The sequence below is a fragment of the Pithys albifrons genome, chromosome 1, assembly GCF_047495875.1.
Source record: "Pithys albifrons albifrons isolate INPA30051 chromosome 1, PitAlb_v1, whole genome shotgun sequence".
Taxonomy (NCBI): Eukaryota; Metazoa; Chordata; class Aves; order Passeriformes; family Thamnophilidae; genus Pithys; species Pithys albifrons.
This window is the reverse complement of record NC_092458.1, coordinates 66,389,782-66,404,779: the sequence shown is the minus strand read 5'-3', so window position 1 is coordinate 66,404,779 and position 14,998 is coordinate 66,389,782. Positions and strand designations below refer to the sequence as shown.

Genomic DNA, 14,998 nt, shown 5'->3' with positions numbered 1-14,998 from the left:
CTGCAGACATTAATATTTTCCCTAGTACGCTGGTTGAACCATAAAATACTTTTCCTAGACTTCTGAGTGTGAGTTTCCTAAATGAAGGCAAAAGAGGAACACATATTTAAAAGACAAATCCAAAAAGTTTTATCTTTTTAGAACTGTAGCAGGAGGAATTCTGAAGCTTCTATGTGGCTACTGATTTACAAGTATGAAGAATTTATAGCATCTTTAAGGTTTCTTAGGTGTTTCCTTCAAATCTACAGAGTATACAAATAATGTTCTAGATAAGTCTTTTTCCCTTGCAAAACTGAGGTGTGTTGTCACTAAGATACTCCATGTATTTGATCTTTCCCATACAGTGTTTCATTTGAGGTGCTGTTGGTATTAGCCCTGGTTGACTGATTCAGGCAGCTCCGATCCTGGGGAGTGCAGCTGGGCAGTGTTTCTGTCTGCGTATCATTCTCCTCTTCCAGCCCTTCCTGCGATTATGTGTGGCTGTACTCTTTTGCTGTTTCCTCTGCCTACAGCATGGAAATGGCTCACTAGGTTATGTAGGAAGGAAAATTCCTGTTCTGATGAGAGTTGAGGGTTTCTAATATGCATTTCTTTAGCTGTGTCACAAAGTTGCATTTTCATTTCCTTTGAGGATTAAGATCAGGAAGTTGTTTCCGGGTGTCACTTTCTGGGTACGAATCCTCCCAGAAGTTCAAGTTGGATAGTTTGGTACAGGATGTTCTTCTGTGTTGGATGTGTGCCTTCCTACCTTGGAGCCACCCATTATTCATGCCTGTTGGCTCGCAGTGGCCTGGCCATTGTGATCAGTGTCTTTATAATTCCATGTGAGTGTTTTTACAGAAGGTTAATTTGAACTGCAGCTTGTATACCATTGTAAATGCCTTTGTTTTTCCTTTCTATTGAAGTAGTATCTGCTTGTGTGTTTTGTGTTAATTAGGACTTCTCTTGTTCTTTGTAGTTTTATAGTATTGAATTAATTTATTTGTGGTTAAAGTCCTGTACTCGTATGTCATGCCCTTGTTTCTAGACAGGATGAGTTTGTTCTTACATCTTTCACACTTGCTTTCAGTCTATTGGCTACATTTTATGAAATTGTTGCCACTTTATGTAGTGTGAGATAATGACCATTGTCATATGCTTTTAAGGAAGCATTTAAAATGTTTGTTCTTTCTGTGAAAGGGCTTAAGATATTTTTAAATGTACATTTTCTATATGTTACAAAAGAACCAGTTCATCCAGTTACAGACTCTACTTGACACATGTATTTCCAAGAAGGGTATGCAAGAATAGAAGTTTTCATAAAATAAGCTTGCCTTCTAGGTATTTTTTAGTTGATTTCTTTTTTATATCATTACTTTCCATGCTATTTTTGTTTCTAGAGTTCACACTCCTTATCTCTTTCTGCATTTGTGCTACTTCATGCTACAAATGCTCTCATTTAGCAACCGCTTTCATAAACTTTGTTTGACTTCCGGTGCCCTAGTATGTTTCTAGTTGTTTTCCTGAGAGACAATAGTACCAACATTTTCTACTTCTCTGCCAAAAAATATGTAGGAGATATTAGTGAATAAGCCTATGGTAAACTAATTTTTTTTCTGAAATATTTTTCTGGTTTTTTTTCTAGTTCCTGGAATAGATGGCGGTGGGTTGGGTGATGCGAATCTGACAGATTCCTACTTCAGCACCAGCTTCATTGGCGTTAATGGATTTGGAAGTCCTGCTGAAACAAAGTATCCCATGATTCAGGTAATAGCAGAGATTTGTATACTGTTTCATTAGTTCTGGGTGGTGTTTCGCCACAAAGGCAAAACTGTTCAAGAGGCAGGACCAGTGGAGGCTTCTGGAATGTGTTTCTTGTAGGATATACAGAGTATATGCTTACTTTAATCTTGCAAATGGAAATGAAACAGTATCATCACATCAAAATTAGTCCTTTTGTTACCACTTACCTGCTGTTGTGCTTTGCTGCATACATTAACTCTGGAAATCTGGGAAAATTTCTTTTTAGGCTCATAGTTTTTTATAGGCTGTTACTAAAGATATGAAAGATTTTAAAACTTGTCGAAGATCGAAAGTCACTGAATATAAATGTGAACTGTCAAACCTGAAATTACTAGGCAGAAATTTCAGAATTTGTAACCTCAGACTCTGGTGGTGCTATGTTGAACTGACATTAAATCTTCTCAAATGTTTCCCCATATTTATGGTGTTCTGTAGAGGTTGACACAGTGGAATTTATTGTGTAGGTAGTATTATGCAAAATGTACAACAAAAAGCTGTAGCATTTGAAACCTAAATCCGTATCTATTGAATTAACAAATGAAGTACTATAACAACTCCCTCAAAGTGTTATGCTTTTTCAAAGAAGCACAGCCTGTCCCTGAAAGGAAGATGGTCCTGTATTTAACAAACCAGCTTTTGGTAAAAGAAAGAGAGCTCAAGTCAAACAGTTCTCACTGTCAACAGTCCTGACAACAACTCTCTTCTTTTATATCGAGGAAACTCCCCTTATGAGCTTACTTTGCTCTCAGTTGTGGCTGTGTTATGGATTGAAAAATAACTCAGCACAAGGTGGGAATTAATTAGGTGTGTTCCCTCTTTTCTTTTGTTTTTGTTTTTGTTTTTTTTTTTTTTACTGCATGTTTTCAAGAAGTCTGAATTTTCTTATTCAAAAAAATTGCAAAAGTGTGGAAATGTATTGCTGACAGTGATGCATAATTTAAAAAGAAAAATTTTAACCTCTGATCTCAAAGTGTACTGTTGTTAAAAGTTTTTGTATCACTGAGGTCATAAAATTTTACCCTTTTAGCACAAAGTTATTATGTTTTGTATGCTTAAATTATATTCTGCAGAAATACTGGTGTATTTCCAAACACAAATCTTTAATTTTAACTGTTTATTCTAGAAAGACAAAAAGGCCTGCATCTAACATGAATGCTCATAGGATTTTTAAATAGTAATGCCTGTGAGATTAAAGTCGAGGCATTGCTGTTTCTCTTTGAGAAGAAATCATAGAATGATAGAATCGATTGGGTTGGAAAAGACCTCTGAGATCATCAAGTCCAACCCTTGGTCCAACTCCAGGCCATTTACCAGATCATGGCACTCAGTGCCACGTCCAATCTCAGTTTAAAAACCTCCAGGGATGGTGAATCCTCCACCTCTCTGGGCAGCCCATTCCAATGCCTGATTACTCTCTCTGGAAAGAGTTTTTTCCTGATCTCCAACTTAAATTTCCCCTGGCAGAGCTTGAGCCCGTGCCCCCCTTGTCCTGTTGCTGAGTGCCTGGGAGAAGAGACCAGCCTCCACCTGGCTAGAACTTCCTTTCAGGTAGTTCTAGACAGTGATGAGGTCACCCCTGAGCCTCCTTTTCTCCAGGCTGAAAAAAAAAATCAGTGTGCCTTTTGCCCATTGGAGGCTAAGGAAAATGACTTCTGAAGAAATGTTTCATTAGTGTTTAGAAAGTGCTTACAAGCATTAAACTACAGTTTAAAAAGCAGTCCTATGTGGTTCTTTTCCTTTGAATCATATAATTTAAGTTTTATTTGCATAGCTAAAGTGGATAATGCTGTCTAGTTTTGATTGTGTATCAGCTTCTGAGTCCATACTGACAACATTTAGTCACGTGGAATGAGACTTCCATGTTGTTTAGCCCTTTAGAGGACAAGGCAAAGGAGAAATTTTAGTAGATTTCACTTTAAATAATGCCAATTCTTTATTGTTTGGAACAGAGACTTTAACTCTGATAGATTGGTTATTGTGTCCAAGGATATACCTTATGCTCTTTGTCTCTGAAAATCTAGCCAGATTCTGTCACTTGATTAACACTTTGCAAAACTGGTCTGTGTAGGCCCACTGGAGACTTCCTAGATGTTATATAATTTCCCAAAGATATAGTCTGCATTGGCATGTTCCAGCTTGAGTACATTCTTGCAGTTACAGCTGTGGCCCAATCTAGGCCTTGCCTGAACTCTCAGCAGGAATGCTGATCTGCTTCATTTCCCTATTTCCTTCCACTTTGCACTGAAGCAGCATGGAAATGGATCTATATTTAATGAAAGAGCCATTGGAGCAGAAGGGTCTGTAAGGCAAAAGAGATTGATGCTGTGGGCGTAGAGAAACTGAGCTGAAGATAAGTGAATAAGGAACTAGGAAAGACTGAGCAAAGGGAGTGAAACAGAGAGGAGATGATGGGACACAGGATGGAGACTGGAACTGTACAAGTGAAATACACGGAAACGGAACATAGAAAAGTTGTTATAATGCAAAGGTGGGTCAAAGTAGGGTGGAGATAATAAATCTATGTGGCACTTTCTCTCTAGGTCCTTGAAACAAACTAAAGATACTGAAAATTTAGTGTTCTGCCATCAATGAAACATCAAACATCTTCTGTAAAGTATCTCATTAATTTTCAGTTTTACTTTTGCAGATGGAAGCATCAGTTCTTCTGAGTTACCTTGTTATTTCTGGTGACTCTGTGTAGTTCACAAATAGGTGTATAAGTGATGCAATATGGGGCAACTTTCTCAGCTTGCTTTATAAAACTGGGAAATTGCACAAACGTGCTAATAGACACACTGATAGAAAAACAGTGGTGAGATGCAGTTAGATGTTAAGAAATGCTAAGTTTAGGTTGCAGTGCAGCCTTGAGAGTACATATTAGAATGTATTTTTCATAATATTGTATGATATTTTACAAGATCTTGAACATGCCATTGGGCTGAAATTAGTGGTGAAGATGCAGTTAATGCCAGTGCTTGCTTTGTGGTGGGGAAAATTGAGCAAAAATCCTTGGTACGGTTAGGAAGAGGCAGAATTTTTGAAGTGGCCATGGTTTCATTCTTCCTTTCTGAAAAATATGTCTTGGCCTCATCCTTCCACTTCTCTTACTACAAAGGTCTTTGCTGTTAGTCAACCTTTCATTGTCCCCCGTTGTCCTCTTGTGTTACTAACTTAGTTTCCTAGTGATTCATAGTCTTCTTTCTTTTAGTTTGTGGTTTTCCACAATACAGTGTTGTTTCACACGTCTTTTCTCTCCTGAATCTGTATATGCTTTCATATACTGTATTAAACAGTATTGTCTTCCAGCTTATCAAAGCACGTATTTTCTGTTTTCCCCTTCTCTAATAACTGAGCAGGCTGGCACAACACATGGCCCACAGGCTGCATGCTGTCCTCGAAGCTGTTCTTTTGGCATAGCAGTAGCTGCCAAGAGACAGTCAGAGGTGTGGTTCAAAAAGCAGCTTGTTGCTTTTGGCATTCCCAGCAGTGAAGAGGCAAGAGCTGGCTGGCTGTTCGCTCGTCACTCTGCTGTGCCACTTGGCTGGGTGGTGTCTGTGTTCCTCTGGCATTAGAGCGGCCCTTGGACTAACTTGTGGCTTCATCAGAGATGCAGATGGTGCAGAAAGGAGCTTCAGTAGTGTTATGTTGGGCTGTTAAAAGGGTATTATAGCAGGATGAGACAGAAATATCTTGATGTCAAAATTTTTAATGTAATAGGGTTGAGAAATTTGGTTGTAAGAGCATAAAACAGTAGAAGGTGCCTTCATGCATGTTGCTTCACAAAAATCTGGTTTTCTTTCTTTTGATGGGCTGAGGTTTATAATTACGTGGCTTCCATTGAACTGCAGGTTATGCAGAAAGGAGGAATCACAAGTTTTCAATTAATCACCCTAATCAAAATTAAAAGGGGGAAATAGTCTTCAGTATTAAGGCCAAGCAATGGAGAAGAATTGGTCTTGTTTGTTCTCACCATGCTAATGTTGGTGTACTAAGCCTTCTTGAATAGCCTGAGAGATAGAGACCATACTCACTTCAAAGATTTGCAGCTGAATAAACACAAATACCTTTGTTGCCGTTGCTGCATCTGCCAAGAGTCAAGTAATAAAATTCTCCTTATAGCACAGAAGCTTGTAAATTTCTTAAGTTTCTTACTGTGTAACTGAGTGGAACTACAGGTGTGCTATTTTAAATACAAAATTATGCATTTGTTTTCATAATGCTTTCTGAAGAAATCCAGTTGCTTTAGTTCAAACAGTTGAGTGTGACATGCTGCAGGTGGTGCCAAATATGGTAACTGTTAAAGACAAGTTTTGGATTGTTTAGAAAGGAAAGCAGAAGGTATCACCCTTTGCAGGTCACAGAATCTGCCAACTAAACAATTATGTGTTTGGTTGTGACAATCTCATTCTTTCTTCTATAGTCCGATTAACATTATTCTAGAATTTATAAAAAATATTCTGAAATATAGTACCAGTAGAACAGTGTTAAGATGTAAGGAGTAAATTGTGACATACTACAAAATATTTTGAGATGGCAGGCTTAGCACAGGAATGACCATAAGGAAAATGTTCATTTTTCTCAGGGTTAAGGCAGGGAATATGGAGACTAAAGAAACAAATATTATCTCTTACATAATTTGGGGAAAAGAAATGTTGGAGAGAAAAGCATAAATACTTAAGTCCTATAAGCTAGGTAAAATTAGATCTAATTGTCTGCATAAAAGCTTTATCCATTCTCTATCTTGATGAGAATTTTGTAGTACATATTTTAGTGGAGGGAGATGAAAGTAAAGCAAACTTGTCTAAAGTGCAACTGTTATTTTGGGGTTTACTACTGAATATTGAAGGGTGGAGGCAAGGTGGTCTATACCTTGAGAAGGTGGGAATATTTCTTTTTACACTTCTTTTCCTCATGTACGGCACCAAAGAAGTATTGAAGGTGAGTGATGTCCTGGACTGCATTAGGTAAAACATTGTTAGTGTTGTTAAGGGAGTGTTTAAGGGAGGTGATCCTTCCCTTCTGTTCGTCAGTGGTGAGGTCACACTGGGAGTGCTGGGATTCTCAGTACCTGAGAGACATGGAAATACTGAAGAGAGTCCAGTGAAAGGCCACAACGATGATTTGGGTACTGGAGTATCTCTCCTGTGAAGAAAGGTTGAAATAGAAAAAAGTTTTTAACTCCTTTTAAGGGAGAGAGTCAGTAAATCATAACTATAGGCAGGCAAAGATAAGGAGATTATTGGAACTGAGTGACATTGGTGTGGCACTTGGTCATGACGAAGTTTTCTTTCTGTATTAACTTTCATGTGATGAAAGTCATGATACACTGAAGAAGTCTGAAGCTCTCATATCTGTTTGCTTGCCTTCCCTGTCAGTCTTAATATTTAATTTTCTTCTACTGTTAATGGTTGCTCTTACCTTTCTGCAGCTTTCATCCTTTGGTCCTGAGGTACTTGTGATTGCATTCTTGAAATTGAGTTTGTATGAAAAATAGTTCAACACCATTAGAAGAGATTGAGAAGTGTTATTTAAAATCAAAGCTGCCATCTGGAAAAAAATAGCAAATAGTTCTTTTTTTATTTTTCTTTCAAGACCTTTTCAGCCTCACTTGGTAAAAAAAATTAGATACAGGAGTAACTTGTATTAAGGCTTTTGGTTATGGTAAAAATCTTAAAGCAGTCTAAAAACCCTTTACTTGATCACATGCAGGTCTGTGAATAATATTAAGATAAGAAGCTTGTGCATGTGTAATAAAAGTGAGCAAAAGGAGAAATCTGTCAGTGAGGTGGAAGTTCTTAATGTCATTCAAGGTACAGGTTATAAGCTCTTGTTAAGGCAAGAGCTGCCCAAGATTGTCAAGACACACTTTGCTTTTTCAGACTCTTGGTTCCTGTAGAAAATGTGTGCACCTTAATGTGTGCACCTTAAACAAGACTTGAGTTTGTAAAAGCACAGTTGATGTTCATGGACTTTGTTTGAACTGGGCTTTCAGAATCCCAAGCAAAGTGCTCTCTTGCAGTCCCTTGCACGCACTGTATGTTTTCAGTGATCAATTCAACACTGTTTTTCATCATCTCAGTTACGTATTCACACTGAAAGTCTCTTGGTTGAATGTTTAACTCCTGTACTTCAGGATGTAGTATATTGATGGTGTATAAGTGCTTGTTTCCAAGTTTAAGCCATATCCTTGACCACCTTTGATACCAGTTCTCAATATCATAGTTATTCCCATTTTGACAGATCATTACCTTTTGCATTAGAATTATTATCAGATCTGGTATTATAAATAGAAATGAATACTCTTTTTGTCTACACCTGAGCAAATTTTGTGCAAATCTGAAAGGTTCACTTTTGGAAATTTCTTCCTAAACTCCTGGTTTTTTATCAGGAGCAGTGTGGATGTATCAAATGCCAAAAGAAGATACATAATAGCTATGCTTGTCAAATATTTCTGAAAAACAATTTAGTTTCTCTTAGGAAGGGAATATGGCATATGATTAGTTGAGTTATTATAATCTGGAAGTGATTTTAATGTATTTTTATTTTGATGGTGGTGAACAAAAGAATGAGCTTCCCTGAATTTGGGCAAGATTGTTAATTTAGGGTGAATCTCTCAATGTGTAATCTTGTTTTGTAAAAATAAGTAAACTTTGTTGCACTAGGGACATGCCTTTTATGTGAAGAAATAAGTGTTCATCACTTCAGCTTTTAGTGAGACTTACGTTGTGTAACAAAGTTGAGTATATTTAGGAACATGGGAGAGGTGACCTTAAAATAAGGAAAGAGCTTGTAGCAAACACCTTACTTGAAGTCTTGAAAAAGCTGAAGGTTTACATACTATTTACATGTGTAAACATTCCATGTAAAAGCTACTTTGCAGCATCTAATTGGTTTTTAGATAGGAGTATTAAAAGTTGCAGCTTCTGGTGAAGTTAGTGGTGCTATGAAAACTGCAAGTATTGGGATATATGAGTTGCAGTAGGTTTACAGTCCTGCCATATTGGATAGTGCTCCACCTTCTGTTGGTTCTCCTCTGTTCTTACCAAAATCACTCCAGAATACTGGTCTTTCTGGTCAACAATTAGATGAAATGGCATTGAAGTGTGGTTCTTGCCCTTCACTACCAGCACTGAGACTGGCCATGGAAAAAAGTAAGCTTAGAGGGCAGCTTCAGTGTCCAGTTTTGAGTCAGTCTGTGTCTAGACTACTAAAGTAAACATGCCTGGAAACTTGCCTTGATTCTTAGGGCCAGCTGGCACAAAATGGCCTGTTTGTGCTGGTGTGTGCTCACCCACTAAAGCAGAGTCTGAGTGCAAACTGTCTATTTGTGAAGGGTTCTCAAACCTTTTCACTTCTGAATAGTGCTTGGAAATTGGCGGGGAGACTCTGGGTTGATGTGGGCCAAAAGCATGCCAGGGAGGATTTTAACAAATTGCTGGTTTTCTCTCTCTGTGATAAAAAACACTTCCTGACCTTGCCTTCCTTTTCTTCTCACACTTTTGCTTCCTGTTGGAAGGCTGGTCAAAGAAAATAATAAGCAGGAGTAAGAAGAAGCACTTTTAAATTTCACTGGCAAAGCAGCAGTAGCTCCTGTAACAGCACTGCTTCACTTAGTCATTGCTAGCTCATATCTCTTGAGGAATGTAGGAGAAGCAGGTGGAGTGTAGGAGAAACATTGAGAGGGTTTCAGAAATTTTGCTGACTTTCAAGAATTGCATGATTTTGCTGATAGGTTTCAGACAGTTAATTTGTTTGTAAAGAGAACCTATCAAATAATTAACTTGAGTATTTTTTCATTGGAAAAGTTTCATGTTGTGATGATAGTGTATATTAAAGGGAGGAGTTGTTTCAGGAGTGCAGTGTGAAAGCATGTTTAAAGGAGATAAGTAATTGGCTTATCTAATGTTCTGACAAAGTGCAGAAAGAGAACCATAGTTTGGTAGACCCTCCCAATTTAGAAGAAATTAAAGAAGATAGTGTTTTGTTTTGATACACGGTCATTTTTGGTTTGTATTACTCTTGTGCAAAATCCTGTATTTTACTAAACATTTTTGCTAACTATACATCTGTCTGCTCAGAGTATTTACCAAATGGTGAATGAGAACAGGTTTCATAGTCTGTTCTTGAAACTTTCTAAATGTCATACACAATGCCCTCACTTAATCTTTGATGGCTTTATTTTACACGTACACTTTTGTCTTGTATTTTTGCAGAGAATGACAAATAGCAGCAGCTCCCCTAGCCTTCTCAGTGACAGTGCCAAGCAGTATGCAGGCCATGGTAAGTACTTCTGTAATCATACATGTAAAAGTATATTTGGAAATTTGAGATTCACTTACGCAAAACTGACAGCTAAGAAAGTTTTATTTGTCCTCTGATTTGATTTGAGATGCAGTAGAACTTTATTTTTTAATGGTAGTATAATGTGTGATTACTCTTAATACAAAATTGTGGTGCTACTGAACTCATTTTCATCCTCTTTGCTTTGTGGGGGAAAAACTCAAAAAAGTCATTATCTTATCACTTCAAGTGAAATGTTAGTTTGGATATCCATTGTAAAGTTAAGCATTTATGTTTCTTCACCATAGTATCCCTTTTTATTGTGCTTCTTGAGTGAGTTATTGTGTGGAATTAATGCACAGGTGTTCTCCCTTAAATTTAGGGTCTACAGATTTTGTAAAATATGTCACATGACTTAATAGCTAATAAAAGCAAGCAGTACTTTACCTCTTATAATTTTTTCCCTGCTATAAACATGGTTTTCAAGTGAACAAAATGTCTCAGTAGTCCAGGCTTTCATACTCACTAAGTTATTGTGGAGGGTGTATTGAGCTTTATAATGTGCTCTTCAGAATCACTGCAGGTTATTTCATCTGTAGCTGTCAATTTAAGTTTTTTAAAGGAGAGGGTACTGCTCCCTTATGGCAAGGACACACATTTAAAATAAATTTCTTCTTTGAAAATGGCTGTGTAAAATTATGCTCTAGAACTCCATTTGCATGTCTCACCCTGCAGCTAGTCTACTTAATACAGTTGTAATTTTTTAAGCATGAGAGTAACTACTGTAAAATGAACTTGCTTGAAAGTCAGAATTTGTGGGAGTTCTCTTTTTTTGCTTCCTAGTTTATTTCCAGTATGCTTGGAGATTAACTCTGCTTCTTTTGTCCCACTGAACAATTAGCTATTCAAGGCAGGGGAGGTCTCTAGTTTTAAATGCAGTTAGAGTTTGACTGTGGCAGGCCAAATAGTGATGGTGATGCATGTGAAGGAGAGAAACCACTCTGACTTCTGGAAATCATTTTAGATTCTGTTGTGTCTCAGATCCTTTCCCCACCTCCTACGTGGCCCTGCAAAACAGTGCTTCACTTGTAGAATTACCCTTTTACAGAGTATTTATTCATGTTGAAGAAAGTGTTTCTTCAAAGCACCGGTGTTTACAACTGACAGTCGTATGCTAATCTGACAGCTTTACCCACAAAGTTTGGAGTTTTAAATTGCATCTGTGATTGTTACAGTTTTTGGTACTTCAACTCTGGAAAGGATGCACAGCAACAAAGAAAAGCAATAAAAATTTACTAACAGAATGTAGACTTTTGATGCCCTTGGTTCTGATTTAAGTTTGTGCAGAATAGTGACAAGCAAAATCCACATCATTATTTGTAAGACTGCTATACAGAAGATTGCAAATTTCAGGTAAGTGGAGATCATAGAATCATAGGATCCTTTAGACTGGAAAAGACCTTTAAGATAGAGTGCAACTGTTACACCAGCACTGCCAAATCCACCACTTAACCACATCTCTCAGTGCTATGTCTACACAATACCTCGGGGATGGCGACTCATGCCCTTCCCTAAGGCAGCCTGTTCCAATGCTTGTCAGCCCTTTCCAAGGAACTTCTGCTGAGTTAGGAACACTGTACTGTGTCATCTACAGGGTTAAAAATGACATGCAAATGTAAGTAGCGTGTACAGCAGGTTTTCTGATAAGGTGAAGGCTTTGAAATGCCAGGTGGACTTTAAATAGAGTCAAGAGCAATTAAACTTACTAAATTCTGCTAATGAGCACCACTTCAATTAAGCAGTTGGACAGAATCTAATAAATGCTGTGTTTTTGACAGTGTGTTTGCTGAACCTAACTTTGTCAAAATGATTTTTTCTATACAGACACAAGTTAAAAAATGTAAAATTGATTTTAATAGTAGCTATAAATATATATATATGTAATGTGCAGGTTTTACATTCTTTTTATAGATCCACTAACTTCACCAAATTCATCCTTGTTTAATGACTTTGCTGCCCTCAGCGTGTCTCAAAGAAGGAAGGTAGGCAACAACTAAATCTTAAATAGCATATTTGTGCATCAGTTGACAGGGAAGAAGATCTGGAAAAACTTGAAATGCTACCTGAAATAAGGATGATTGTTCTGATGTTAGTAGATTTATGCTGATGTAAATAAGATCTTGCTACTTCAATTTTGCTGAATTGGATCAGACTGCTGCTGCTATTAAGAAATATTTCAGGCACTTGTAAAACTGAAGTTTATAAGAATGTCCTGAATATGAAAATTAGTACTTAGCCCATTGAATTTGAAAACAAATAATTTTTATTCTACTGAGGACCAAGTGACCTTCAAGCCTTCACGGCATCAAGTTGAGAATATGTTAAGAATCGTACTCCCATTTATTTATACGTGATGTGATAGTAATTATAACAGTTTGAAATGTGTTTAGTTTAAAAGACACTGAGATCTTTGGGAAGCCAGAGTCTGGGAGTTTCCCCCTTCCCCCTCTAGTCAATTGAGAAATCTTTCCTTTGCAGAGGGCAAGACAGCATCTTCAAACACCTTTGACCTGCAGCAATGCAGGTTATGGTGCTTTCTAATTATACAGTAGAAATGCAGTGGGTGGAATAAGAGAGAAAAGTTTGATTACCTTAGAGTCCCTTTTCAGTTTTGTGAACTGTCATTTAAAAAAGACAGTATCTTGTCCCAACCAGTTAAGTTTTACTTTCACAGATGACTCTGGTGTTTTACTACTTACTGGCTGCATTATCCTGAACTTCTGTGTAGTAAATAACAAAAGCAAGCTGCATCAGCATGCTCTGTATCATTCCTGCAGGTGAAGATTGAGCTTAAAGATAATTACTGTAGCTGGCCCATCACACTGTTTCTTAGCATTTAACTGCTGTTGCAGAACATGAATTTTCTGATCATGTATCCAAACTACATGGAATATCTGCATTGCTCTTTTCCTTAATGCCAGTATAGTGCAGTGCAAGTTGGATGTCGACAACTATAAATGTGTTGCTTTCCACTTACTGAGACTGATAAGAATGAAACTAATCATACATTCCTTTTTAACACAATCTGCAATAACTGATACATGTATATTCATATATACATAACTGTTTGTAAATTTATGTTTATGTGTATAAATCACATGCACCAAAGAAAATGAACTATCATATAAAGTATTGCAAGAGTGATCACTGCCTCTAAAAGTTACTTCAGAGCTAATTAAGCAGTATGGAATGAAAACAAACCAATTCATGTCAGAGTAAAGCACAAATAACTCAAAGCTCTAATACTAATTTAGAGTGTTTTCTGACTTGGTCTATTTTTTTTTCTGCAAAGAAAAAGGAGCAAGTTATGTCACTTGCTGCTAAAATAGTATCAGGAGTAAGATTTATCTGTGAAACTGATTACTAGTTAATATTTTCGACAAAACTGGCATTAATTGAAAGATGCTTGTGTTTTACTTCACATAATAATAATTTTTTGTTTATTGTGATTGCTATTTTGTAATGTATATTTGTATTAAAGGTTGTTAAATACTAGTAATGGGAGAATTTTCATATAATACTACTTGAGCTGTCTAAATCTAGGCGTCCAGGCTCCCTCTATAGTCAGCAGAGAGAGATGAGCAGCTTAAAGAAACTTTCAGCTCACACTGAGAAAAATATTTTAGAAAAGACCAGATGTCTTGACTACTTCAAGTGCATAAAAAATTATGACTAAAGTTAAGAGAAAAGAAATAACAGTTTTTTGACTGACTTTTGCTGCTAGTCAATATGTTGCAAATAGTCATGGCTGTAGGTTCTTAATATTTTTAGTATTTTTTTAGTACAATATTCAAATTGTATTTAGTGATTTCCTTAAAAGCACTAAATGATTGAGTTCCAGATATTTAAAAACTTGTGCGATTCCCTTCTACCCCATTAACTGACTCCATTTTGAGCTTGAACAATGTGATTTATCAGGCCAGTGCTTGATGCCTGTTGTATAAAGGGAGCCTTGGTGACTAGTTCAAATGTAGGTGTTTACAACATCTACTGTTTGAAAAAACCCTTCATTTTCTTGCTAAGAGCCCAGGTCTAAGGTTTTGTTTGTTCTGAACTAGCTGGCAAAACCAGCATTTCCTTCGTTTATCACTGACTTGGAGGACAGATACAATACAGTCTTGGTAAGTGAATAAAGACCAATTGCTTTCCTTTACAAATTAAAATTGTCATATTTTAAATATTTGCAAGTATTACATTATTTGCAACTACATAAATTTCATGTTTGTGTTGTGTAAAACTATGATTGGTTTCTGTAAAAGTATATAGTATGTAGCTGTCTTAAGCAAGTTTGATACTCTCTGGATATTGCTGGGCATGTTATACCGGCAGCCCATTAACAATGGGCAAGCCGTATGGGCAAATATTTGATAGCAATAAAATATTAAAGATAAGATGATTGTTGTAATTCTTAATATCATTGCTTTTTGATTAGACAGCTTTTTTTGAAACTAGTTAGTGTGACTGGGGTATTTCAGCTGCTTTTGATTGTTTTGATGTTTAAAGACATTCTACTTTCTGTTTAAAAAGTAAACATAGTCCTTGAATTTATATGAACATTTTTGAGGTAATTATCTCTGTTTGGAAATTATTAAACTGCATTTCAATTTTAGATTTCAGGAAAGCTAAGATTACTATTTAAAGACATTTTTGTAGGATACTTAAAATGAAATCAAAGGAGCTAAGTATTTCTGTAGATGGAGCCTTGGTGGAGGTTCTGTCAACTGTAAAACCTTCTGGATTTACTGTCCGGTTGTTGTAACTCCTCATGCAGTAAGACAAGCAACCGTAAAGTGAATTTCCTATAAGAGATTGTCAGGTAAGTATCTATCTACAATGCACAAATAGGACTTGTGAAGCATGGAACAAAAGCTAGTGT

General features: G+C 36.7%; 1 protein-coding gene across 5 annotated transcripts in view; it reads left to right on the top strand.

The window, feature by feature from the left end:
* Window positions 1-14,998, top strand: part of PAN3 (poly(A) specific ribonuclease subunit PAN3) — a 78,787-nt gene that overhangs the window by 11,934 nt on the left and 51,855 nt on the right. For 4 of the 5 annotated variants that reach the window (XM_071553323.1, XM_071553337.1, XM_071553315.1 and 1 more), the window contains exons 2-5: window positions 1,625-1,746; window positions 9,996-10,062; window positions 12,034-12,104; window positions 14,181-14,243. In XM_071553323.1, the coding sequence (XP_071409424.1) occupies window positions 1,625-1,746; window positions 9,996-10,062; window positions 12,034-12,104; window positions 14,181-14,243 (323 nt within the window). The remainder of the gene's footprint in view (window positions 1-1,624; window positions 1,747-9,995; window positions 10,063-12,033; window positions 12,105-14,180; window positions 14,244-14,998) is intronic. The other variant, XM_071553329.1, reaches the window with a different exon arrangement.